Source organism: Somniosus microcephalus, chromosome 19 (genome assembly GCF_052327205.1).
Source record: "Somniosus microcephalus isolate GS21.2 chromosome 19, FLI_Smic_1.0, whole genome shotgun sequence".
NCBI classification, from domain to species: Eukaryota; Metazoa; Chordata; class Chondrichthyes; order Squaliformes; family Somniosidae; genus Somniosus; species Somniosus microcephalus.
The window spans coordinates 3,896,042-3,922,311 of NC_141005.1; the positions used below are offsets into that span (position 1 = coordinate 3,896,042).

The 26,270-nt window shown below is 48.1% G+C and overlaps 1 protein-coding gene across 1 annotated transcript in view; it reads right to left on the reverse strand.

Moving 5' to 3' along the window:
• dnah10 (dynein axonemal heavy chain 10) overlaps positions 1-26,270 on the reverse strand; it is a 304,418-nt gene that overhangs the window by 224,635 nt on the left and 53,513 nt on the right. Inside the window, exons 10-14 of the mRNA XM_086011825.1 lie at positions 25,923-26,121; positions 13,860-14,054; positions 11,782-11,952; positions 6,777-6,953; positions 5,367-5,540 (exon numbers count right to left, since the gene is read on the reverse strand). Coding sequence (XP_085867951.1) covers positions 5,367-5,540; positions 6,777-6,953; positions 11,782-11,952; positions 13,860-14,054; positions 25,923-26,121 — 916 coding nt within the window. The remainder of the gene's footprint in view (positions 1-5,366; positions 5,541-6,776; positions 6,954-11,781; positions 11,953-13,859; positions 14,055-25,922; positions 26,122-26,270) is intronic.

Genomic DNA, 26,270 nt, shown 5'->3' on the forward strand with positions numbered 1-26,270 from the left:
ACCCATTGCCTTGATAGCCTTCTTGAATGTTTGAACGAACCTCTCGGCCAATCCATTAGTGGCTGGATGATATGGGGCGGATGTGTAATGCTTAACACCATTGTTCTTTAAGAACCTCCGGAACTCTTCAGACACAAACTGTGGTCCATTGTCAGAGCAAATCTGTTCAGGCAGCCCATTCCTGGCGAATATGGTTCATAAGACTGTGATAGTTTTTTCTGTGGTGGTTGAGGACATTTTTATTACCTCTGGCCACTTTGAATGTGCATCCACCGCAATTAAAAACATCGAGTCCATGAAGGGACCAGCAAAATCAATGTGCACCCTTTGCCATGGAGAAGAGGGCCACTCCCATGGATGTAGAGGAGCTTGTGGTGGGGCGTTTTGGACCTTCTGGCATCCTGTACAGCTCTTGGTCATCTCTTCGATTTCTCTATCGATTCCCGGCCACCACACAAATGTTCTGGCTAAGTTCTTCATTTTTACCCCACCCAGATGACCCTCATGAAGCTCATTGAGCACTCTATCCATCAACTTAGGTGGAATTACTGCTCTGGATCCACACATCAAGGTTCCTCTGCACACTGGCAGCTGTTCTCTTCTCGGCGAGAATGCTGGCAGCAGTGGTTCGCCATGTGCTGGCCATCCCTTCACCGTTAAATCATAGACCCGGGATAATGTCGGGTCATTCCGTGTTTCCTTTTCTATGCTTGCATTCGTCACAGGGAGACATTCGACTATGGTCGAGTGGAATATCTCCATTGGATCCACTGCAAGTTCTTCTTCCACCGTCGGCAACGGTAGGCGCGACAATCCATCAGCATTCCCATGCTGCTTAGTTCCTTTGTACTCGATGTCATATTGGTGTGCCCCTAGGAAAAAGGACTACCTCTGTAGCCGTTGTGCTGTCATTATCGGTACGCCCTTCTGAGGGTTGAAAATGGAGACAAGAGGTTGATGATCAGTTAGTAGAGTAAATTTCTGACCGTGCAGGTAGTGATTGAACTTCTTCACCCCCCACACTAGGCTGAGGGCCTCTTGGTCAATCTGGGCGTAGTTACGCTCGGCCGAAGTTAACGAACGTGACGCAAAAGCTATCGGCCTCTCTAACCCATCAAGGAATTTATGTGACAGTACCGCCCCAATGCCATAGGGAGACGCATCACACGCCAGTCTTATCGGTAGTGATGGGTTGTAGTGAGCCAATACTTCTCTTGAAGTGATTAGGTCCTTACTCTTCTGAAAGGCCCGCTTACAGTCATTGCTCCATTGCCATGCTACTCCCGTTCGTAGTAGGGCGTTCAGTGGGTGCAGAATTGTGGACAAATTCGGTAAAAACTTATGGTAGTAATTCACCAATCCGAGGAATGACCTCAGTTGCGACACATTTTCAGGCGCTGGGGCCTTAACAACCGCTTCAATTTTGTCAGGGGACTTATGTAGCCCCTCTTCATCAATCACGTGGCCACAATACGATATCTGTTTCTTAAAAAACTCGCACTTGCGGCGGTTGGCTCGTAGCCCGTGTTCACGTAGTCTAGTGAGCACCTGCTCTAGGTTGGCAAGGTGTTCACTGTCATCTTCACCTGTCACTAGGATGTCGTCTAAGTAACACTGAGTCCCCGGAATCCTTTGCAGGACTTGTTCCATCGCTCTTTGCCATATCGCCGGAGCTGATGCTACTCCGAATACCAGTCGATTATACTGGTAAAGACCTTTGTGAGTGTTTATCGTGAGATACTTCCTAGGGGATTCTTCAACCTCCATCTGCAAATCTGCTTGTGCTAGGTCAATTTTTGTAAAACGCTTCCCTCCAGATAGTGAGGCGAAGATATCTTCTATCCTCGGAAGAGGATATCGTACTGTGTGAAGGACTGGGTTCACCGTCACCTTGAAGTCCCCACAGATGCGAACCTTCCTTGGCTCCTCAGACTTATTGTTTAACGTTTTCTTCATGACAGGAACGATGGGTGTCGCCCACTCGCTCCAGTCTACCTTAGATAACACGCCTGCATTCTCCAGATTCTCCAGCTCTGCCTCGACGGCTGGGCGAATTGCATGGGGTACCGGTCTTGCTTTGAAAAACTTGGGAATTGCATTCTCCTCCAGTTTTATCGAGGCGGTTACGCCTTTAAGAGTGCCCAGTTCTTGTTGAAATACCTCTTTGGCGTCAGCTAAGATTGTTGACAACCGTCCAGGAGTGACGTCGTCATCCTTTTTACCAGCCACCGTCAGTGCCTGAATGGAGTACCAGTCTAAACTTATCTTTCTGATCCATTCACGTCCCAATAACGGTGGTCCACCATCTTGCAGAACGTAGAGATACAATTTCTGTATTTTCTTGCCGTTGCATTCGACAGGCACCCTTATTTTTCCTCTGGGGTATACTTTTTGCCCCGTATACGTCCTCAAGATAATGGATGTCTCTCTCAAGGGTATGTGTGAGAATAGCCGCTCTTAGTCTCGTCGATTCATGACGGTTAGAGCTGATCCTGTATCCAATTCCATTTTGACTTGGGACCCTGCTATCGTGAGGGTGACCCAAATGATTCGGTGATCCTCTTTTGCGATTACGTTGTGAAGTTTGAGACAGCTTAGTCTCTTGTTCCTGGATTCACTATCGCTCATCTGGTCTTCGGAACTACTGTCCGTCATCTTTTGTACTTTCCTGTACGGTTCCTTAGTAGCCTTTTTGTTGTCGTTGGTCTTCTTCCCAGACCTGCAAACTCGTGCAATGTGTCCCATCTTTCCGCATTGCCTGCATATTTTGTCCTTGGACCAGCAGTCCTTCTGGTCATGGTTAGTTCTGCCGCAGCGATAACATTTTGCAAATCCCCGTGTCAGTTCGTGGGTGCCGTATTCCCGTGGCTTTTGTTGTATTTCCGCAGCTCCCCTGGCTGCTGCTTCGTACAATACTGCCACGCTGAAAGCCTTATCTAGCGTCAGCTCTTTCTCTGAGAGTAACCTCTTCTGGGTTCCTTCACTCAGGAGTCCACAGACAAATTTGTCCCATAGGGTATCGGCCAGTCCTGCTCCGAACTGGCAGTGCTTTGATAGCTTGCGTAGTTCCGTAAGGTACTCAGCATTGCTCTCATCTTTATGCTGAGTTCTCCTGTGGAATTTAAATCTTTCTGCTATCAGCAGCGGTGCAGGGTTTAGGTGTTCCTGTAGGATAGCAACAATTTCGTTAAAACTCTTCGCCTTCGGTTTGGCTGGAGCAATCAGGTCCCGCAATAGGCTGTACATTCTTGCGCCCATTAAGTTTAGCAGTACCGATGCCTTTTTCTCATCGGCTATTTCGTTTGCCTCGCAATATACCTCGACTCTTTCCACATACGTGGTCCAGTCCTCTATTGCATTATCAAAGGCAGTGATACAGCCAGTCTTCGGCATCTTGGAAATCTAAAATGGCGCCTCCCGCGCTTTGCCTTCTTCCCCGCTGGATTAAGATGGCGCCTCCCGCGCTTTGCCTTCTTCCCCGCTGTTGCTAGCGCTGCTTTCCGCGGTTTCCGTTGCAACCTGCAGCTCCTCGCGGCTTCCTGCGCGTTGTATACATATTTCCTTTGTTATTTTATTATTTTCCCGTCGTGGAACAACCCTGTGGGACTCTTGCCTCCCTCTTCTCGGGTCTGTACGCAGCCCGGCTTTGTAGCATCGACCGCGCCCTGTGTGCTCCACCCTCTCTCTCTCCTCTTCCCGACAACGCTGCTCGGCCCTGTTGCAAGCCACCCGCTCGAGTTCTAGACCGCCACAGCCCAGGAAGGATCAGTGTACTACCTGCCACCAGCCCGATTAGCTGAAGCACCGTCGACAGGAACCAAGCCCCGCTCTCGACAGCCTCTCCTGCAATCTTCAACTCCGCTGACTCAGGGGCGGATGCCCACGGTCGACGCCCGTTTCTACTGCTTCTTTCTTCCTTCTGGCCTCGACCTCTGCTCACTTCGCTTCAGGAATGGATCCCAGGAGGTGGTGCAGACTGTAGGTAAGTTCGTATCTGCTCGTCGCCAGTATTATGTCCGTGTATAATAGAGACACGGACAGCAGGAGTTGATCATAACAAGTCTTTACTGAATGGAGACAATTGGGAAACTGAAACTACAGAGGCTTACTAGCGCCTTTTATACAGGGGTGGTCACTGCCGGTACTGCAGTCTGAGACCAGTTATTCCCTTAAAGGTACATACACAACATTTTCCCTTTCATAAATCCGTGTTGACTCTGCCCAACCTATTATTATTTTCTAAGTGCCCTGTTACCACGTCCTTAATAATAGATTCTAGCATTTTCCCTACTACTGGTGTCAGGCTAACTGGCCTGTAGTTCCCCGTTTTCTCTCTCCTTCCTTTCTTAAATAGTGCGGTTACATTTGCTATCTTCTAATCCGCGAGAACCGTTCCAGAATCTATGGAATTTTGGAAAATGACAACCAATGCATCCACATGCATCCAATTTGCCAATTACACGCCCATTCTGCAAGTTTATTAATGTGTTCTTGTATTTTGTCGTATTATTTCATGTGTTAACTACACTCCCCAATTTGGTGTTGTCTGCAAATTTTGAAATTGTACTTCCAAATCCTTAGTCCAAATTGTTAATGTAAATTGTGAACAACAGTGGTCTCAGCACTGAGCCCTGTGGAACACCACATCCCACCTTTTGCCAGTCTGTGTGGCTACCCTCAACCTCTACTCTCTGTTTTCTGATTTGTAGCCAGCTTGCTGTCCATTCTACTACTTGTCCACTGACTCCACATGAGCAATGTTCCCCCTAATTTTTTTTTTTTTTTTTTATAAAAGGAGCGAGGGGCTGCATGGCCCATTTCACAGTTTTGCACAAGCGCAAAATTTAATATTACAAAAGCCAGTCCTGGGCTGCGCTAAATGAAACTGCTTATGGAAAGACCTGAAGGAAGATAAATCACTCATGAATTGTCGGTGCTACATGGCATTTTCCTGTGAATCACCAATCCCCAACATGTATTTCTTCTCCTCTTCTTTGTTCCAGGAATATGTCTTAACTCTAACCTCAGAACAGCAGCCCCTAGTGTGACATTTCCATTTCCCACAAGACGCGATGTATCCTGTGCACAGTTGTCAATTCGGTGCTCGTCTTTACGCTGTGGGCTGCATTCCATTTGGAAATTGGTGTGACTGCTGAAACTCCTTTCTAAAGAAGAGGGAATTCCTCTTCGTATCGATCTGGGCTTTACTTGAACTCGGGCAGTAGCGGTGAAATAATACTGTGCTAACCCACTGCAACACTCAGCTCCCACAATCAAATCTTAAAATGCGAAGTGCAGAAATCTCAAATTTACTTGTTTCAAATATTAATCTTAATAAAAAAGGATGAACAAAATTCCATTCTTACTGGATCATAGACAACAAAACTTTCCAAATTGGTAGAAGATATATTAAACTTTGTAAGCAGGCTTTGCTTCAACAGAAGGTGCAGTGTCATATTAGTCTCGCTTTGCCAATGGTCATACAACCTGTCTTCATACGCTCTCATCCTCTTTGCCACTTCAAGATATTTTGCTTTGGCCTGTAGAGCAACAGAAGTCATCATAAGATTTCTCCTTCGTGTTTCATAACAAATGCAATATAGAATGCCAAACTGTAATAAATGCACTGTCAAAGCACCTTGTGCAGCTTTGCTTACTGAGAACCTTTTACAAATCTACAGTCTTATCAAATAAATAGATGTTAGATATAAATGCTAAACAAAGACAAGATCAGGCTTGACTGAAATAATTCCCCCTTTGAGGTCAAGTCACCTGCTGACAGTCTCACAGGAAGCATGGCCATTGGCCAAGGTACCAGATAGCGCCAGCACCCATGGATCTGTACCGCAGCAAGCAACATTCACATCGGCAGGAGCAGAAAATTGACTAGTCCCTACTTCCCTTCATAGGATAGAAAACTGGGCTAAAGACCCTTGGGCCTTTGGAGAGGAGGGGAAACAGACACAATGAAGAACAGCCTTTATGTACCAGGTTCAACAGGTATCACTATGGTTCAGCACATTGAGGCTAAGGGGCAGAATGACAACAGCACCCTTCTCTTCATCTTCCCCGTCCACTTCCACAACATAAGTATCAGTGTACCCAATAAACAAAGAACCAGGCCCCACCCCCAGAACCTTAAACTGTTTACTAAAAAGGAAGATTCATCATCAGTCAGCAACAGTAACAGACCCCATGAACAATAGCTCAGCACTCACTTCTCCATAGCTGCTTTTACCTTGGCATTAGAGGAATGTGTACACCACTGGTTCCTGTTGCACAGATCTCTCTCACCTGGGAGTAACCCCAGTGTAAACCCGTCCTATTCAATAGGCTGCCCATAGGGAAGACCTAGGGAATCCAGCCGGTTTATATTAAGGTTGCTACTGGGTGTGTGTGACCCCCACATTGGGAATCGCCAGGAAAAAAATGGAGATAATTTTGATATGAACTTGTCAAACATTTCAACGCCAACATTGCACAGCATAATCTCTAAGTTGATATTAATGCAGTGAAAGAGATTTTAGTGTCATGATTATTAGCCAATGCAGCAGATTAAAGCTTTGTTACATCTGGTTGCATTCCGCCCATGATAACTGACCCGGTAACATTCACACCATGCAAACGTTGCATATTGAATTGAAATAAATCTCTAGCAAAGGTATCGTGAAAGAAATACTGGCTTCCAGTAGGCAACAGAGCTTGTCATTTATCAATCTGTGCAATAAATGGTCAATCTTCAAATGTCAAAGTCTAAAGGCAAAATATGAACCTACTGCTTTCCCCTGTTCACTAGCCAGCATCTCGGGCATTTCCTGAAAGTGAACGATGGGGTGTTTAATCCGGTGAAAGAGAGAACGTTCCCAGTGGATGGCCCCAGCAACGGGAGGTTGATTCTTAGATACAGGAGGATTATTAGCGTTATGAGTGAAGAGGCCGTTTATAATATCAACCTGTAAGAAAAGGCACCACATTATAATAACAACTTGTATTTATACAGCACCTTTAACATAGTGAAACGTCCCAGGGCGCTTCACAGGAGCGATTATCAAACAAAATTTGACACCGAGCCACATAAGGAGATATTAGGACAGGTGACCAGAAGCTTGGTCAAAGAGGTCGGTTTTAAGGAGCGTCTTAAAGGAGGAAAGAGAGGTAGAGAAGGGGAGAGGGTTAGGATGGGAATTCCAGAGCTTAGGGCTCAGGCAGCTGAAAGCACGGCCGCCAATGGTGGAGCAATTAAAATCGGGGATGCGCAAAGAGACAGGAGAAGGTTACAGAGATAGGGAGGGGCGAGGCCATGGAAGGATTTGAAAACAAGGATGAGAATTTTAAAATTAAGGCGTTGCCAGACCGGGAGCCAATGTAGGTCAGCGAGCACAGGGGGTGATAGGTGAACGGGGCTTGGTGCGAGTTAGGACACGGGGCAGTGAGCACAGGGGGTGATGGGTGAACGGGGCTTGGTGCAAGTTAGGATACGGGCAGTGAGCACAGGGGGTGATGGGTGAACGGGACTTGGTGTGAGTTAGGACACAGGCAGTGAGCACAGGGGGTGATGGGTGAACAGGACTGGGTGTGAGTTAGGACACGGGGCAGTGAGCACAGGGGGTGATGGGTGAACGGGGCTTGGTGCAAGTTAGGATACGGGCAGTGAGCACAGGGGGTGATGGGTGAACGGGACTTGGTGTGAGTTAGGACACAGGCAGTGAGCACAGGGGGTGATGGGTGAACAGGACTGGGTGTGAGTTAGGACACGGGGCAGTGAGCACAGGGGGTGATGGGTGAACGAGACTGGGTGTGAGTTAGGACACGGGGTAGTGAGCACAGGGGGTGATGGGTGAACGGGGCTTGGTGCGAGTTAGGACACGGGCAGCGAGCACAGGGGGTGATGGGTGAACGGGGCTTGGTGCGAGTTAGGATACGGGCAGTGAGCACAGGGGGTGATGGGTGAACGGGGCTTGGTGCGAGTTAGGACACGGGCAGCGAGCACAGGGGTGATGGGTGAACGGGGCTTGGTGTGAGTTAGGACACGAGGCAGTGAGCACAGGGGGCGATGGGTGAACGGGACTGGGTGTGAGTTAGGACACTGGGCAGTGAGCACAGGGGGTGATGGGTGAACGGGACTGGGTGTGAGTTAGGACACGGGGCAGTGAGCACAGTGGGTGATGGGTGAACGGGACTTGGTGTGAGTTAGGACACGGGGCAGTGAGCACAGGGGGTGATGGGTGAACGGGACTGGGTGTGAGTTAGGACACGGGGCAGTGAGCACAGGGGGTGATCAGTGAACGGGGCTTGGTGCGAGTTAGGACACGGGGCAGTGAGCACAGGGGGTGATGGGTGAACGGGACTGGGTGCGAGTTAGGATACGGGCAGTAAGCACAGGGGGTGATGGGTGAACGGGGCTTGGTGCGAGTTAGGACACAGGCAGCGAGCACAGGGGGTGATGGGTGAACGGGGCTTGGTGCGAGTTAGGACACGGGCAGTGAGCACAGGGGGTGATGGGTGAACGGGGCTTGGTGCGAGTTAGGACACGGGCAGCGAGCACAGGGGTGATGGGTGAACGGGGCTTGGTGTGAGTTAGGACACGAGGCAGTGAGCACAGGGGGCGATGGGTGAACGGGACTGGGTGTGAGTTAGGACACGGGGCAGTGAGCACAGGGGGTGATCAGTGAACGGGGCTTGGTGCGAGTTAGGATACGGGCAGTAAGCACAGGGGGTGATGGGTGAACAGGGCTTGGTGCGAGTTAGGACACGGGCAGCGAGCACAGGGGTGATGGGTGAACGGGACTTGGTGTGAGTTAGGACACGGGGCAGTGAGCACAGGGGGTGAGGGGTGAACGGGACTGGGTGCGAGTTAGGACACGGGGCAGTGAGCACAGGGGGTGAGGGGTGAGCGGGACTGGGTGTGAGTTAGGACACGGGGCAGTGAGCACAGAGGGTGATGGGTGAACGGGACTGGGTGTGAGTTAGGACACGGGCAGCGAGCACAGGGGTGATGGGTGAACGGGACTGGGTGCGAGTTAGGACACGGGCAGCGAGCACAGGGGTGATGGGTGAACGGGACTGGGTGCGAGTTAGGATACGGGCAGCGAGCACAGGGGTGATGGGTGAACGGGGCTTGGTGCGAGTTAGGACAGGGGCAGCGAGCACAGGGGGTGATGGGTGAACGGGACTGGGTGCGAGTTAGGACACAGGCAGCGAGCACAGGGGTGATGGGTGAACGGGACTGGGTGCGAGTTAGGATACAGGCAGCGAGCACAGGGGTGATGGGTGAACGGGGCTTGGTGCGAGTTAGGTTACGGTCAGCGAGCACAGGGGTGATGGGTGAACGGGACTGGGTGCGAGTTAGGACACGGTCAGCGAGCACAGGGGTGATGGGTGAACGGGGCTTGGTGAGAGTTAGGACACGGGCAGCGAGCACAGGGGTGATGGGTGAGCGGGGCTTGGTGCGAGTTCGGACACGGGGCAGTGAGCACAGGGGGTGATGGGTGAACGGGACTGGGTGTGAGTTAGGACACGGGGCAGTGAGCACAGGGGGCGATGGGTGAACGGGACTGGGTGTGAGTTAGGACACGGGGCAGTGAGCACAGGGGGTGATGGGTGAACGGGACTGGGTGTGAGTTAGGACACGGGGCAGTGAGCACAGAGGGTGATGGGTGAACGGGGCTCGGTGCGAGTTAGGTTACGGTCAGCGAGCACAGGGGTGATGGGTGAACGGGACTGGGTGCGATTTAGGACACGGTCAGCGAGCACAGGGGTGATGGGTGAACGGGGCTTGGTGCGAGTTAGGACAGGGGCAGCGAGCACAGGGGTGATGGGTGAACGGGGCTTGGTGCGAGTTAGGACACGGGCAGCGAGCACAGTGGGTGATGGGTGAACGGGACTGGGTGCGAGTTAGGACACGGTCAGCGAGCACAGGGGGTGATGGGTGAACGGGACTTGGTGCGATTTAGGACACGTGGCAGCGAGCACAGGGGGTGATGGGTGAACGGGGCTTGGTGCGAGTTAGGACACGTGGCAGCGAGCACAGGGGGTGATGGGTGAACGGGACTGGGTGTGAGTTAGGACACGGACAGCGAGCACAAGGGTGATGGGTGAGCGGGGCTGGGTGTGAGTTAGGACACGGGGCAGTGAGCACAGGGGATGATGGGTGAACGGGGCTTGGTGCGAGTTAGGACACGGGGCAGCGAGCACAGGGGTGATGGGTGAACGGGACTGGGTGTGAGTTAGGACACGGACAGCGAGCACAAGGGTGATGGGTGAGCGGGGCTGGGTGTGAGTTAGGACACGGGGCAGCGAGCACAGGGGGTGATGAGTGAACGGGACTGGGTGTGAGTTAGGACACGGACAGCGAGCACAAGGGTGATGGGTGAGCGGGGCTGGGTGCGAGTTAGGACACGGGGCAGTGAGCACAGGGGGTGATGGGTGAACGGGACTGGGTGAGAGTTAGGACACGGGGCAGTGAGCACAGGGGGTGATGGGTGAACGGGACTGGGTGTGAGTTAGGACACGGGGCAGTGAGCACAGCGGGTGATGGGTGAACGGGACTGGGTGTGAGTTAGGACACGGGGCAGTGAGCACAGGGGGTGATGGGTGAACGGGACTGGGTGTGAGTTACGACACGGGGCAGCGAGCACGGGGTGATGGGTGAACGGGGCTTGGTGCGAGTTAGGACACGGGCAGCGAGCACAGGGGGTGATGGGTGAACGGGACTGGGTGCCAGTTAGGACAGGGGCAGTGAGCACAGGGGGTGATGGGTGAACGGGACTGGGTGTGAGTTAGGACACAGGCAGCGAGCACAGGGGTGATGGGTGAACGGGACTGGGTGCGAGTTAGGATACGGGCAGCGAGCACAGGGGTGATGGGTGAACGGGGCTTGGTGCGAGTTAGGACAGGGGCAGCGAGCACAGGGGGTGATGGGTGAACGGGACTGGGTGCGAGTTAGGACACAGGCAGCGAGCACAGGGGTGATGGGTGAACGGGACTGGGTGTGAGTTAGGACACGGGGCAGTGAGCACAGGGGTTGATGGGTGAACAGGACTGGGTGTGAGTTAGGACACGGGGCAGTGAGCACAGGGGTGATGGGTGAACGGGACTGGGTGTGAGTTAGGACACGGGGCAGTGAGCACAGGGGTTGATGGGTGAACAGGACTGGGTGTGAGTTAGGACACGGGGCAGTGAGCACAGGGGGTGATGGGTGAACGGGACTGGGTGTGAGTTAGGACACGGGCAGTGAGCACAGGGGGTGATGGGTGAACGGGACTGGGTGTGAGTTAGGACACGGAGCAGTGAGCACAGGGGGTGATGGGTGAACGGGACTGGGTGTGAGTTAGGACACGGGGCAGTGAGCACAGGGGGTGATGGGTGAACGGGGCTTGGTGCGAGTTAGGACACGGGGCAGTGAGCACAGGGGGTGATGGGTGAACGGGGTTTGGTGCGAGTTAGGACAGGGGCAGTGAGCACAGGGGTGATGGGTGAACGGGACTGGGTGTGAGTTAGGACACGGGGCAGTGAGCACAGGGGGTGATGGGTGAACGGGGCTTGGTGCGAGTTAGGACATGGGGCAGCAGAGTTTTGGATGAGCTGAAGTTTATGGAGGGGGGAAGATGGGAGGCCGGCCAGGAGAGCGTTGGAATAGTCCAGTCTTGAGGTAACAAAGGCCTGGATGAGGGTTTCAACCACAATATAATACAGATGAGCTGAGGCAGGGGCAGAATTGGGCGATGTTACAGAGGTGGAAGAAGGTGGTCAGTACCCAAAACCATAATGAATTCTGTGTACCTCTTTGCAATACTGTGTCAGAATATCATTGAACTTTCTCATCATTTGTCTGTTGACAGCTTCACGTGAGCGGATATGTTTAAACCTCAAAAGCATGTCAAAAGCTGCTTCTGCAGAGCGGAGGCTCTTGAATGACTCATCAATAAAGTTCTTTGCTTCCCCTTCAATGAACTGCAAAAAAACAAGGAAGCAACTTTATTTATAGTGTTAAAGTAATTGCAACTAAATGAAAAGAAAATGTATTTGACAAGTAGATGGACTGGGTATCAAGGGAGGTTGCAACGGTGACTCTGGATAGTCCAGTCAGTAAATGTAGCATGCATGGTATTGCACCATATAGACCAGAAGGTTCAGGTTCAATCTCCAGCCTGTGCTGAGTCAGCTGGGGTCCTATCATTGGTTTCAGTGCCCTGGGGATAAGGGAGGGAAGAAATCGGATCAGGTTTTGCACTCCTAATAACCATCCAGCAATTGTATATTGCATATCAAATTGACATAAAATTTCCACGATGGGATTCCGATGGTTCAGCAGGTAAATGCATCGTCTGAGATCGTACTGAGCCATACAGACTAGGGATGTTCCAGGTTCCAGGTTCAATCCCTGTTGAGTTCATTAATCTCTGGTGATGCTGGGAGAATGTTTCCCTTGGCTGGGGAGTCTAGAACCAGGGGCCACAGCCTCAAGATAAAGGGTAGGCCATTCAGGACTGAGATGAGAAGAAATTTCTTCACACAGATGGTGGTGAATCTCTGGAATTCTCTACCCCAGAGGGCTGTGGAGGCTCAGTCATTGGGTGTATTCAAAACAGAATCAGATAGATTTCTGACTAGTAAGGGCATCAAGAGATATGACGATAAAGCCAGTGAATGGAATTGAGGCAGATCAGCCATGATCTCATTGAATGGCAGAGCAGGCTTGAAGGGCCGAATGGCTGACTCCTATTTCTTATGTTCTTATATTATCTCAGCTGGAGTGACAGTGCCAATAGAACTGGCCTCGGCGTCCCAAGGCTAAGGAGGGAAATCCTTTCAGGATGCTCGCTTCTGATTGCTATGCAGCGACCGTACTGGACAGTGCATGTGTGTCTGTCAGATGAGGACAGGATCGGGCTCAGCTGTTAGACCTTCAAAGGAAATACAGCCCGTCGGCCCGGAGTGTTTCGGCTCACACACGAACAATGGCGACTTGGCCAAGATACCAGAGGGGTGCCGGCACCTGCGGAATCGTACCCCAAACAGGAGTGCCTTCTGGACCGGAGGGGAGGGGAGAATAAAATGTACATGGACTCCGCCTCTGAACATGGCATCAATCCAGCTAGAAGAATAGAATCTATGTCTTCTCTTTTTGACACCTGTAAAGGTTAAAGGAGTTTGGGTCGCCTCAACAGAGTTTTCAGCAGAACCCAGTGAGGCCCCAGCACAATGCTGGCTATTATTTGCCACTACCCAGACCGGCCATTGGGATGGTTTGAACGAGAAACATTACGAATGCAGACCCTTCACCTCAGAATATAGCATCAAATGGCCTGGGAATACTGGATAACAGGAGGCACAAGAAGAACAGGGATATGCTCCATTTCCTGCACATTATTTTTCCTCTTTTTTTCCCCTGAGAATTTGAAAATAGTAATGCTGTAATATGAAACAGATTTTATAGTAAATACATAGATACATAGAAGATAGGAGCAGGAGTAGGCCATTCGGCCCCTCGAGCCTGCTCCGCCATTCAATGAGATCATGGCTGATCATCCAAACTCAGTACCCTGTCCCTGCCTTCTCCCCATATCCCTTGATCCCCTTAGCCTTAAGAAATATATCTAACTCCTTCTTGAATATATTTAATGAATTGGCCTGTACTGCCTTCTGTGGTAGAGAATTCCACGGGTTCACCACTCTCTGGGTGAAGAAATTCCTCCTCATCTCAGTCCTAAATGGCTTACCCCTTATCCTTAGACTGTGACCCCTGGTTCTGGACTCCCTGACCATTGGGAACATCCTTCCTGCATCTAGTCTGTCTAGTCCTGTTAGAAATAAATGAGGAAATTCAAACATTAAAGGTATTTTCGATGTTAACTTACCTCAACCTGGGTATAGAAATCTTCCATAACAACATTCCACATGTGTGCGTGCCGAGTGCTAAACATATCGAAGGATAATTCCACAATAGGTACGACCAGATCATTAACCCTTTTTACTACATCATCAATCCGCTTAGGGTCTCCAGTTACGGCCTTCAGCTCTGGTCCAAAGATGTTGTAAAATTCTTCTCGAATCTGGTGATTTTACAATACCATAATAGTTTTTTTTGTTTAATTTGTGTTGCTCTGATGTTTACAATGATTAAGCAGAAAAAGACATTTCTTCATGAAGATCAATCAAAACATCCACTTATTGATGGGGTTCTGAATTTGCACCATAAGAGAGACTATTAAACATTCGGAATGAACAGGAAGCAGCATTGGGAATCCTGGAGTGAACCCACAGTGTGGCACAGCATGGTGCAGCACCAACATGGGCTGCTGAGTTTTATAAACATACAAAGCTTGTGCGTAAAATCTTAAGCTTCTTTAGAGCAAACCTGTTTTTCTTCTTGTATCTGTACGCACTTGGTAACTGCACCACTTGACTTCTTGCTACATTTTTGTCACACTTTTTGTACCAACTTCTTCCCATTATAATTCTCGATGTAATATGGAATATGAATTTTTGGACTCTAGGGGAATCGAGGAATATGGGGATCGGGCGGGAAAGTGGAGTTGAGGTCGAAGATCAGCCATGATCTTATTGAATCGCGGAGCAGAATTGAGGGGCCATGTGGCCTACTCCTGCTCTTATTCCTTATGCTTATGTAAACATAAATTTTGTGGTGTTCATTATTTAATATGTAAATTAAATCTTTTTACAGTTGCCTTCCGGGGGTTCCTTGCCCCCTGCTGTTTTATGGCAGTACTGCGGCGATTCATTGGCCTCTCACTGGGTCTCTCCCGACTGCCAAGGCTCCCATTTGACCCGAGTCTGCTTCTTCCACTCCCTGTAAAGCTGCTTAGCTGTTAATAACCTTGTAGTAAAGGAGCCGTCACCATAATAAGATAGAATTTTATGTTTGAGAGTGATTTAGTTAGTCCAAAGCTAGTGTCTTAAATCTGAACAAAGCAAACTATATAGGTATATGAGAGGCTAGTTGGCTAAGGTAGGTTGGGAAACTAGATTAAAAGATATGACGGTAGAAAAGCAATGACAAATATTTAAAGAATTCATAATTTCTAACAAATCTACATTCCCTAAAGGAATAAAAACCCCACGGGAAAAAGGGCCCAACCGTGGCTAACAAGAGAAGTTAAAGATAGTATTAAGATTAAAGGAAGAGGCTTATAATGTTGCCAAGAGTAGTAAGCCTCAGGATTGGGAGAGCTTTAGAAAACAGCAAAAGATTACCAACAAATTGATAAAAAGGGAGAAAATAGAACAGGAGAGTAAACAAGCAATAAATATAAAAACAGATGTAAGGGCTTCTACAAGTATGGGAGGAGGCGGCTCCATGAATATCCCCATCCTCAATGATGGCGGAGCCAAGCACGCAAGTAATCCTGATCAGATCAGGACAGATGGAGCGAGGCGACATCGAGCTGTCATTTACTATCGGGTGTATGGAAGGAGCCGGGCCCACCGTAACACAAGGAGGTAGAGCACGGGGCACTGACGGGATAGCTACATACTTCCATGAGGGAGTATGGCCGGGTTGGTTGGGGTCAAATTCCACGAAATATTCCAATTACACTGGTTACAAATTCGGTGAAGCATCAGTGCCCTGCCCCAAATTAAATATCACCACCAAAAAGGTGAATGAGGGAAGGCAAGTGTGCCTAGAATGCCGGGGAAGTATCTCCGTGGGATGGTGGTGGTGGCTACGAAAAACAGATAAAGCAAAGGGTAATGAATCCACGGATTGGGAAAGACTCGTACAGATCGATTGTGGGGACAAAGCGGGGTGTGAAATTATGTTGGGACAAGTGGTGGAAGAAGGAACAAGGGGTTTGTGTGTGTGTGGGAGGATCGGAACGTAAATGCCAGAAGGGGGTGTCCATCGCTTTTAAACGGCAATGGCAAGATTCCGGGTCTGGAATAGGCTGGACTCAGAGTTTTGATTCGTGTGTGGTCCCAGATCCTCCAAACGCAGTCAATGCTACCGAACGACTAGCACACAATAAGAAGCCCCTACCATCAACCCCAAAGACACGGGATAAAGAGGTTAAGTGTCCCATAATGACACCCGGACCTAGGAATGGGTTAGTACTGATTCCAACAGGGAAGGTGTTGTACCATGATGTGCATTACGAGATAGCATCTGTCATCCTTAATTTGACAAAGGTACGGCTACCCCGGTGGTGCCCAGCTGAAACGGAAAAATTGTACGAGAAACTATTAAAAGAAATGTTCCGGCAATTCTCCGAGTTGAACTATGGGGAAGAAAGTCGGAAGGATTTGTATAAATGAGCTGACAACAGTCACACCGGTTTGGGGAGACGGAAGAGGGGATTGGTCAATGACGCGGCCACGGTGTTTAATATGGGGACGTCACTGGTCAATAGTAGAGATGATGCCCAGCTGCAATCGCAGGTCAATGCCTTCCGGGATCAGCTAAAGAGGATACTGGGGGAGGGGAATGAGATAGAGGGACAAGAATTACGAGAAGACACTCTCCAGCAGGAAAAGAGAGAAATGCGAGAGGAGATCAGGGAAATGACCACCCCACCTTGGTGGGACATTGGGTTTAATATTGAAATTCCTCCCTGGATCCAAACTGCCTCACATGTATTGATAATTGTGCAATTAATTATGGTGTTGTATCTGTTCAGGTTATCGTGTAAAACGAAACAAAGGGTAAAAAGGGAAAAACAGGAAAGATTGTATAAAGGGTGTTAGAATAAAATTTTGCTGGACAAGATTGCTGGACAAGATTTTGCTGGAAAAGACACAAACAACAAATTCGCTGACTGGGACTAATTGAATCACTGCACAGTGAGACATGCCACGCTTACGCATGGCTGGAACAAAGTTCATCTCGTGTCCTGACTGGGACTAATTGGATCACTGAGGACTAACAAGGTTCACTGGTATCCTATCATCGAACTAATCACTTGTATCCTATTATCGAACTAATCACATTCCGCCGGGGAACAAGACCGAACGAAGACCTGAAGAGGCAGAATTGGCAACACAAGTGTGTAAACTCCTGACTGGAGGAAAATAACGATATGCGCTAATAAACGAATTGATTGGATGAATGTAAATGATCTAAAACCAACTTCTTGGAATTGTATGTAAGTTCGGCACGTACTACAATCGGGGAGAAGGTGCTCTCGCAGACCGCGTGGTTGCAGACTCTTCTCCCAGAGCTCTGTCATTTAATAAAGTTGTCTCTCTTACTCAAAGTCTAGTTTCCGAGGAATCATTTTTCCTACAAGGAATCATTTTTCCTACAACAAAGGGGATTTGAGATTATAGAATCAAATGTATAGAATGTGTAAAAAAATGTGAGATTTGGCTGGGACTGACAATGCACTCTCCAAGGCTGAATAATGGATGGGAGTAATATCTCTAATGTAAGAGATATTAAAGGGGGGGGGAGATGTAGGATCCGTTCCTCCACGCCGCCGCCCCCCCCCCGCAACGGTAAAAATTGGATGATGAAATATAAAAAACGCAGAACTGCAGAGCCCGCAAAAAGGGCTCGGCCATAAAGTAGCCGAAACTACGACTGGGTCACAGACAATCTAAAATACGAATGCTTCTGAACAACAACATTCGCATATTCATTTACCTTAAGGGGTTACATTATTAAAGAAGACCATGGCCCCCGAATAACTAGCATCAGTGCAGGCCTAGACCCACTAAACATCCATATGACAAAGGTCCTCTACCAACCTGCCCCCACCACACAGTACTGCCCCCCAATTATCAAAATCCACGACAAGGCCTTGGACAACATGGACCACTTTCCATACCTCGGAAGCCTACCGTCAACAAGGGCAGGCATCGACAACGAAGTCCAATACCACCTTCAGTGTGCCAGTGCAGCCTTCGGTCGCCTGAGGAAGAGAGTGTTTGAAGACCAGGACCTCAAACCCGGCACTAAGCTCATGGTCTACAGAGCAGCAGTGATACCCGCCCTGCTGTATGCCTCAGAGACATGGACCATGTACAGCAGGCACCTCAAAGCACTGGAGAGGTACCACCAACGCTGCCTCCACAAGATCCTGCAAATCCATTGGCAGGATAGGTGCACCAACATCAGTGTTCTTGCTCAGGCCAACATCCCCAGCATCGAAGCTTTGACCATGCTCAATCAGCTCCGATGGACGGGTCACATTGTCCGCATGCCCGATACGAGACTCCCAAAACAAGCGCTCTACTCGGAGCTCCGGCACGGCAAGAGAGCCCCAGGTGGGCAGAGGAAACACTTCAAGGACACCCTCAAAGCCTCCTTGAAAAAGTGTAACATCCCCACCGACACCTGGGAATCCCTGGCCCAAGACCACACAAAGTGGAGGAGAAGCATCCGGGAAGGCGGCGAACACCTCGAGTCTCTTCGCCGGGAGCAAGCGGGAGCCAAGCGCAGGCAGCGCAAGGAGTGCACATCAACCTAAGCACCCCACCCACCCGCCCCTTCAACCACCGTCTGCCCCACCTGTGACAGAGACTGTAGGTCCCGCATTGGATTCATCAGTCACCTGAGAACTCATTTTTAATGTGGAAGCAAGTCATCCTCGGTTCCAAGGGACTGCCTAAGAAGACGATGACCCATTTGAATATGAATGTTAACAGAAACCAACAACTTTGCATATGCAGTCACCTTGGAAGGTTGCATTGTCAGAAAGGTATCTCTAATCAATGGACAATACAAGGGACAATTCACACATTTTGAAACGGCCATCGTATGCTCAGGAGGAGGCCAGGTAATGTGTTTCAAGATTGCAAGTTGGTTTTGGTTTAAGTAAACGATCACTTCGAAGACAGTGGTGTGGGAAGCCAACGGTAGAACAGCAAGCAGAAAGATTCGGGCCTACAATCAACTCCAAGAGACAGCCGATCGGGAGTGGCGATTGTATGTTTCAGTCAAATCATAGAGGGGACTTTTGTGATCAAGTCTGAGTAAGTATGTGAGTTTCAGTCAGATCACAACAAGGGTTTTATGATTGAGTCTGGGTAACTTTATATGCAACAGTCAAATCGCGGACAGGTTTAACTGTGTCATATTGTGTCAATGCAAATGACCCTTACGTAGGGGTTTGTATTTTGGGGTTGTCAGCCTGCGGGGAAGTAATTGTGCGTGTATGTTCAATAAACAAACAAAATCAAAGGTTGAGCCAAAACCCTGTGCCGTGTGTATTTATTTTGTTCTTCTAAATCCTGACGTCCAAGAACTGTAACGGGGGACCAGTATTGGAGAAAACCCCTTACAGGGTTCTTCCCGGACCACTCAGCTCCAGACCTCATTACAGCCTTGGTCCAAACATGGACAAAAGAGCTGAATTCCAGAGGTGAGGTGAGAGTGACTGCCCTTGACATCAAGGTAGCATTTGTCCGTGTGTGGCATGAAGGAGCCCTAGTAAAATTGAAGTCAATGGGAATCGGGGGGGAAAACACACCACTGGTTGGGGTTATACCGAGGAAGATGTTTGTGGTTGTTGAAGGTCAATCATCTCAGCCCCAGGACATCACTGCAGGAGTTCCTCAGGGCAGTATCCTAGGCCCAACTATCTTCAGCTGCTTCATCAATGACCATAACTCCATCATAAGGTTAGATGTGGGGATGTTCACTGATGACTGCACAGTGTTCAGTTCCATTCACAACTCTTCAGATAATGAAGCAGTCAATGCCCGCAAGCAGCAAGACCTGGACGACATTCAGGCTTGGGCTGACAACTGGCAAGCAACATTAGCGCCACACAAGTGCCAGGCAATGATTATCTCCAACAAGCAAGAGTCTGACCGCCCCTTAGTATAACCATCGCCGAATCCCCCACCATCAACATCCTGGGGGGTCACCATTGGCCGGAAACTTAACTGGACCAGCAACGTAAATACTGTGGCTACAAGAGCAAGTCAGAGGCTGGGTATTCTGCGGCGAGTGTCTCACCTCCTGACTCCCCAAAGCCTTTCCACCATCTACAAGGCACAAGTAAGGAGTGTGATGGAATACTCTCCACTTGCCTGGATGAGTGCAGCTCCAACAACACTCAAGAAGCTCGACACCATCCAGGACAAAGCAGCCCGCTTGATTGGCACCCCATCCAGCACCTTAAACATTCCCTCCCTCCACCACTGGCGTACCGTGGCTGCAGTGTGTACCATCTACAAGATGCACTGCAGCAACTCGCCAAGGCTTCTTCGGCAGCACCTCCCAAACCCGCTACCTCTACCACCTAAAAGGACAAGGGCAGCAGGCGCATGGGAACACCATCACCTCCAAATTCCCCTCCAAGTCACACACTATCCTGACTTGGAAATATATCGCCGATCCTTCATCGCCGCTGGGTCAAAATCCTGGAACACCCTCCCTAACAGCATTGTGGGAGTACCTTCACCACACAGACTGCAGCGGTTGAAGGCGGCGGCTCACCACCACCTTCTCAAGGGCAACTAGGGATGGGCAATAAATGCTGGCCTTGCCAGCGACGCCCACATCCCAGAAACGAATAAAAAAAAGTAGCAAAAGTAAGCGTTGGTCCAGAGGCCGAGACAGGAGAAATTATAATGAGGAATAAGGAAATGGCAGAGACTTTAAACAAATATTTTGTATCTGTCTTCACAATTGAAGACACAAAAAGCATACCAAAAATAGTGGGGAACCAAGGGGCTTATGAGAGTGAGGAACTTAAAGAAATTAATATCAGTAGGGAAAAAGTACTTGAGAAACTAATAGGACTAAAAGCCAACAAGTAAGCTGTGAGGAGAACACAGAGTCTGCAAAGGGATATAGATAGACTGAGTGAGGGGGCAGTAAGGTGGCAGATGGAGTATAATGTGGGGAAATGTGAGGTTATTCACTTTGGTAGGAAGAATAGAAAAACAGAATATTTTTTAAATGGTGAAAAACTTTCAAATGTTGGTGTTCAGAGAGATTTGGGTGTCCTCATGCAAAAACACAGAAAGCTAGCATGCAGGTACAGCAAGCAATAAGGAAGGCAAATGGCATGTTGGCCTTTATTGCAAGGGGGTTGGAGTATAAGAGTAAGGAAGTCTTGCTACAATTGTACAGGGCCCTGGTGAGACCACACCTGGAGTACTGGGCACAGTTTTGGTCTCCTTATCTAAGGAAGGATATACTTGCCTTGGAGGCGGTGCAACGAAGGTTCACTAGATTGATTCCTGGGATGAGAGTTGTCCTATGAGAGATTGTATAGAATGGGCCTATACTCTCTGGAGTTTAGAAGAATGAGAGGTGCTCTCATTGAAACATACAAGATTCTGAAAGGGATTGACAGGGTAGATGCTGAGAGGTTGTTTCCCCTGGCTGGAGAGTCTAGAACTAGGGGGCATAGTCTCAGGATAAGGGGTCGGCCATTTAAGACTGAGATGAGGAGGAATTTCTTCACTCAGAGGGTTGTGAATCTTTGGAATTCTCTGCCCCAGAGGGCTGTGCATGCTGAGTCTTTGAGTATATTCAAGGCTGAGATCGATAGATTTTTGGACTCTCGGGGAATCAAGGGATAAGAACATAAGAAACAGGAGCAGGAGTCGGCCAATCGGCCCCTCGAGCCTGCTCCGCCATTCAATAAGATCACGGCTGATCCAATCTTGACCTCAACACCACTTTCCCGCTCTCTCCCCATACCCCTTGACTCCCCTGTAGTTCAAATGTCTGTCTATCTCCGCCTTGAATATATTCAATGACTCCGCCTCCACTGGGGTAGATAATTCCAAAGATTCACGACCCTCAGAGAAGAAATTCCTCCTCATCTCTGTCTTAAATGGGCGACCCCTTATTCTGAAACTATGCCCCTAGTTCTAGATACCCCCACGAGGGGAAAACATCCTCTCAGCATCCACCCTGTCAATCCCCCTCAGAATCTTCTATGTTTCAATAAGATCCCCTCTCATTCTTCTAAACTCCAATGAGTATAGGCCCAACCTGCTCAACCTTTCGTCATACGTCAACCCCTTCATCCCAGGAATCAACCTAGTGAACCTTCTCTGCACTGCCTCCAATGCAAGTAAATCCTTCCTTAAATATAAAGACCAAAACTGTACGCAGTACTCCAGGTGCGGTCTTACCAGATATGGAGATTGGGCGGGAAAGTAGAGTTGAGGTCGATGATCAGCCATGATGTTAATGAATGGCAGAGCAGGCTCGAGGGGCCATATGGCCTACTCCTGCTCTTATGTTCTTAAATCCCCTGGACCTGGTGGCCTACGTCCTAGGGTTCTAAAAGAGGTGGCTGTAGAGATAGTGGATGCATTGGTTGTGATCTTCCAAAATTCCCTAGATTCTAAATGATCCCTGGGGATTGGACGATAGCAATTGTAACCCCGCTATTCAAGAAAGGAGGGAGAGAGAAAACTATGGACCAGTTAGCTTGACATCAGTATAGGGAAAATACTAAAATCTATTATTAGGGACGTGGTAACAGGGCATTTAGAAAATCATAATATAATTGGGCAGAGTCAACACAAATTTATGAAAAGGAAATCGTGTTTGACAAATCTATTAGAGTTTTTTGAGGTTGTAACTAGCAGGGTAGATAAGGGGGAACCACAAAATTAGGGCTCATGGGGTAATATATTAGTATGGATTGAGGCTTGGTTAATGTACAGAAAAGAGAGAGTAGGAATAAATGGGTTATTTTCGAGTTGGCAGGCTGTTACTAGTGGGGTACCACAAGGATCAGTGCTTGGGCCTCAGCTATTTACAATCTATGTCAATGACTTAGATGAGCAGACCGAGTGTAATGTACCCAAGTTTGCTGACGATACAAAGTTAGGTGGGAAAGTAAGTTGTGAGGAGGATGCAAAGACCCTGCAAAGGGATATAGACAGGCTAAGTGAGTGGGCAAGAACATGGCAAATGGAATAGAATGTGGAGAAATGTGAAGTTATCCACTTTGGTAGGAAAAATAGAAAAGCAGAGTATTTTTTAAATGGAGAATGATTGGGAACTGTTTGTATTCAGAAGGACCTGGGTGTCCTTGCACACGAATCACTGAAAGTTAACATGCAGGTACAGCAAAAAATTAGGCAAGCAAATGGTATGTTATACTCCAATCCTTTTGTAATAAAGGCTAAGAGTAAAGAAGCCTTACTGTAATTATCGAGGGCCCTGGTTAGACCACACCTAGAGTATTGTGCAGTTTGGTCTCCTTACCTAAGGAAGGATATACTTGCCTCAGAGGGAGTGCAACGATGGTTCACCAGACTGATTCCTGGGATGGGGGGATTGTCCTATGAGGAGAGATTGAGTAAACTAGGCCTATATTCCCTAGAGTTTAGACGAATGAGAGGTGATCTCACTGAAACATATAAAATTCTTACAGGGCTCGACAGGGTAGATGCAGGGAGGATGTTTCCCCTGGCTGGGGGGTCTAGAACCAGGGGTCACAGTCTCAGAATAAGGGGTCGGCCATTTAGGACAGAGATGAGGAGAAATTTCTTCACTCAGAGGGCGGTGAATCTTTGGAATTCTCTACCCCAGAGGGCTGTGGAGGCTCAGTTGTTGAGTATATTCAAGACAGAGATCGATAGATTTTTGGATATTAAGGGAATCAAGGGATATGGGGATAGTGCAGGAAGGTGGAAGATCAGCAATGATCTTACTGAATGGCGGAACAGGTTCAACGGGTCAAATGGCCTACGCCTGCTCCTATTTCTTATGTCCTTGTTTTCAGCCATTAACACCTCTCATCCATTCTCAGCTTTTAAAGCACTAGCTCATCCTGAAAGCTCTGCTGAAAATCTGCCAAACTGATCACTAATGGTAACTACATACTGCAGCAGATGTTTATCCACTCTTATGAATTATTTAGAAACAACAAAGTGTTGAAACAAGGTCAATTCAGAAAGATGAAAAGGATCAGTCAGGATGGCAGCAGCACACCATGGATTGACTTTCCCAAGTTTACAAATGAGGCAAAATGATGTGCAAGGCGTTTTTAGTTTTTAACCAGATGACGACATCACCATTTAAGCACCACTGAAAAGTAAGCAAAGGAGGCTGACAAGCAACTTGCATTTATACAGCACCATTTAATGTAGAAAAACGCCCCAAAGCACTTCACAGAAGTGTAATCAAAATATGGACGCCGAGCCAAAGAAGAGGATATTAGGAGGGCTGATCAAACACTTGGTCAAAAGAGGTTGGTTTTAAGTACAGTCTTAAAGGAGGTAAAGAGGCGGAGGCGACTTGAGGCAAATTTTAGTGTGCGAGGCCTAGGATTCTGAAGGCCTGGCCAACAATGTTGGAATGAAGTGGAGGTGGGAGGTGCACAAGAAGCTGGATCAGAGCGTTCGGGAGGGAATTGTAGTACTAGATGAGGTTACAGAGATAAACTTGTGTTCTTTCCCTTATTGAGTATCAGACTATTTACAATTCTTGTCCATTATCTCCATTGCAGCTCAACGTATGAGGTGTCACCAGTGTTCCTGTTCATAGAATAATCTGCTTTAAAGAAGGGGATGGAGATGGAGGTAGGATAGAAGGAGATGGTACCTGTAGCCCAATAAGAAACAAATCCTTTCATTATTTGCAATAGTATGACTCTACCACTCTTAATTCCCCATCACCAATATCTCCAAGGCACATGGGCACTATTGTCTGTTTATCCTTTTGTAATGAAGACTTGGATTTGCAGGCTTTGTGATGGATTCCATCCTTTGTTTGCTGTGCTTAATGCAATGTTGCATTGTAGGACAGCTTGTGGTCCATTGCAGCAACTGTGTTTAGGCAGGAAGAGTTTCTGAATGTAGTTGGATTCTGGATCTTTTGCATTAAAATTCAGATCATCCTGAATTCTTATTCGTAATTCTTAAAGGACAGCTTTGGTCTCCCAAACTTCACTGTTATTTGAACCAAATCTCTTACTGGGCACTGGGCAAGTGTTATCCAAATTTGGGCACTTGCATCAGTTTTCAGTGAGAATGTAGTTCCTTCACAAAAGTGCAATCGGAAAGGAACATAAGTAGGCTATTCAGCCCCTCGTGCCTGATGCACCAATCTAGCTGGATCAGTCCCAGCCCCCAGAAGCACACCTGCTGTTAGCTAATACGGAATGGGGCGAAGTACAGTTCTCGAGAAATGGTGGTCCAGATCATCCCCCCTGCAGCTCAGGTGAGCAAGTGTAGAATTTGGACCCTAAATGAACAAAGGATTATTGGGGGAAAAAAGCAGCTTACTACCCAAGCGAAGGAGTTGAATATTTGTGAATCTAAAGAGAAACTTCAACAGCAAGCAGCCTCTAACTGATCTCAGGTTATGCCTATTTAATTCTTTTGGACTTTGCAGCCTTAAAAGGAGCAGGCTTACATTACACATAATTCCACCTCAATATAATGCATTACCCATTACACGCCATAATGCTCCTGTCCTTATAAAACATGAGCAACGTTATAGGAGATTGCTGAGTACTGTATTAAAAATCTTACGTATGTGAACAGCGTCCTGTCAACTTTTCATTATAAATTCCTATGTCCACATTTATAACAGAAACTTCCTATGTAAACGTGTCATGTTGTAATTACACCCTCCCACCAGTGAAGGCACTGCAGCAACAGCACCAATGGGGGTGGGGGATGTTTATAAACAGTTCCCATTATAAATGAGGGCACAGAGATTTATAATGGAAATATATAAAAATCACAATAAATGTATGACTTTGAAATGGGGGCTGAATTATATCTGTGCGCCCTGGTCCCATTATCCCCTGCCCTCTAGCCCCACTTCACCTGAAGACGACTATACTTGGCCCAGACTCCGAGTGCAACATCACAGAGCATCGACTAGTAACTATTGCAGCTTCCTACTTAAGAAAAAGATTTTTTAAATGTTTAAATCGATATTTCTTAAAATTTCAAAACAAGTTAATCTACAATGGAAAATACTGGGAAGAGTTTTTTTTTTCTTTTTCTTTTATTTGTAATGGTTTTACCTGTAGGATATCATAAATATGTTGACAGATGACAACCATGTAATCAGTTTTCTCAAACAGCTTTTTTCTATCAAATTCCCAGCGTTGATCTCTTCCTGAGGCTTCAATTTTAGAACGGATATCAAAGTACGAGTCTTTCCACACTTGGAGGGTGTGCTTGGCTTCGAAAGCACTTTTTTTTGCTGCTGACGAGTTCCTCCTTTCAGATAAAATAAAGCACGACGTGTGAAATTAGAATGGAGAGTTATTTAAAGCTCTTAATCAGAACACAAAGGAAAGGAACGGGTAGCTCGAGCCTGACAGCTTTTCTGTATTTGAGACGGTTATACCCACCAGGGGCTGGGACTG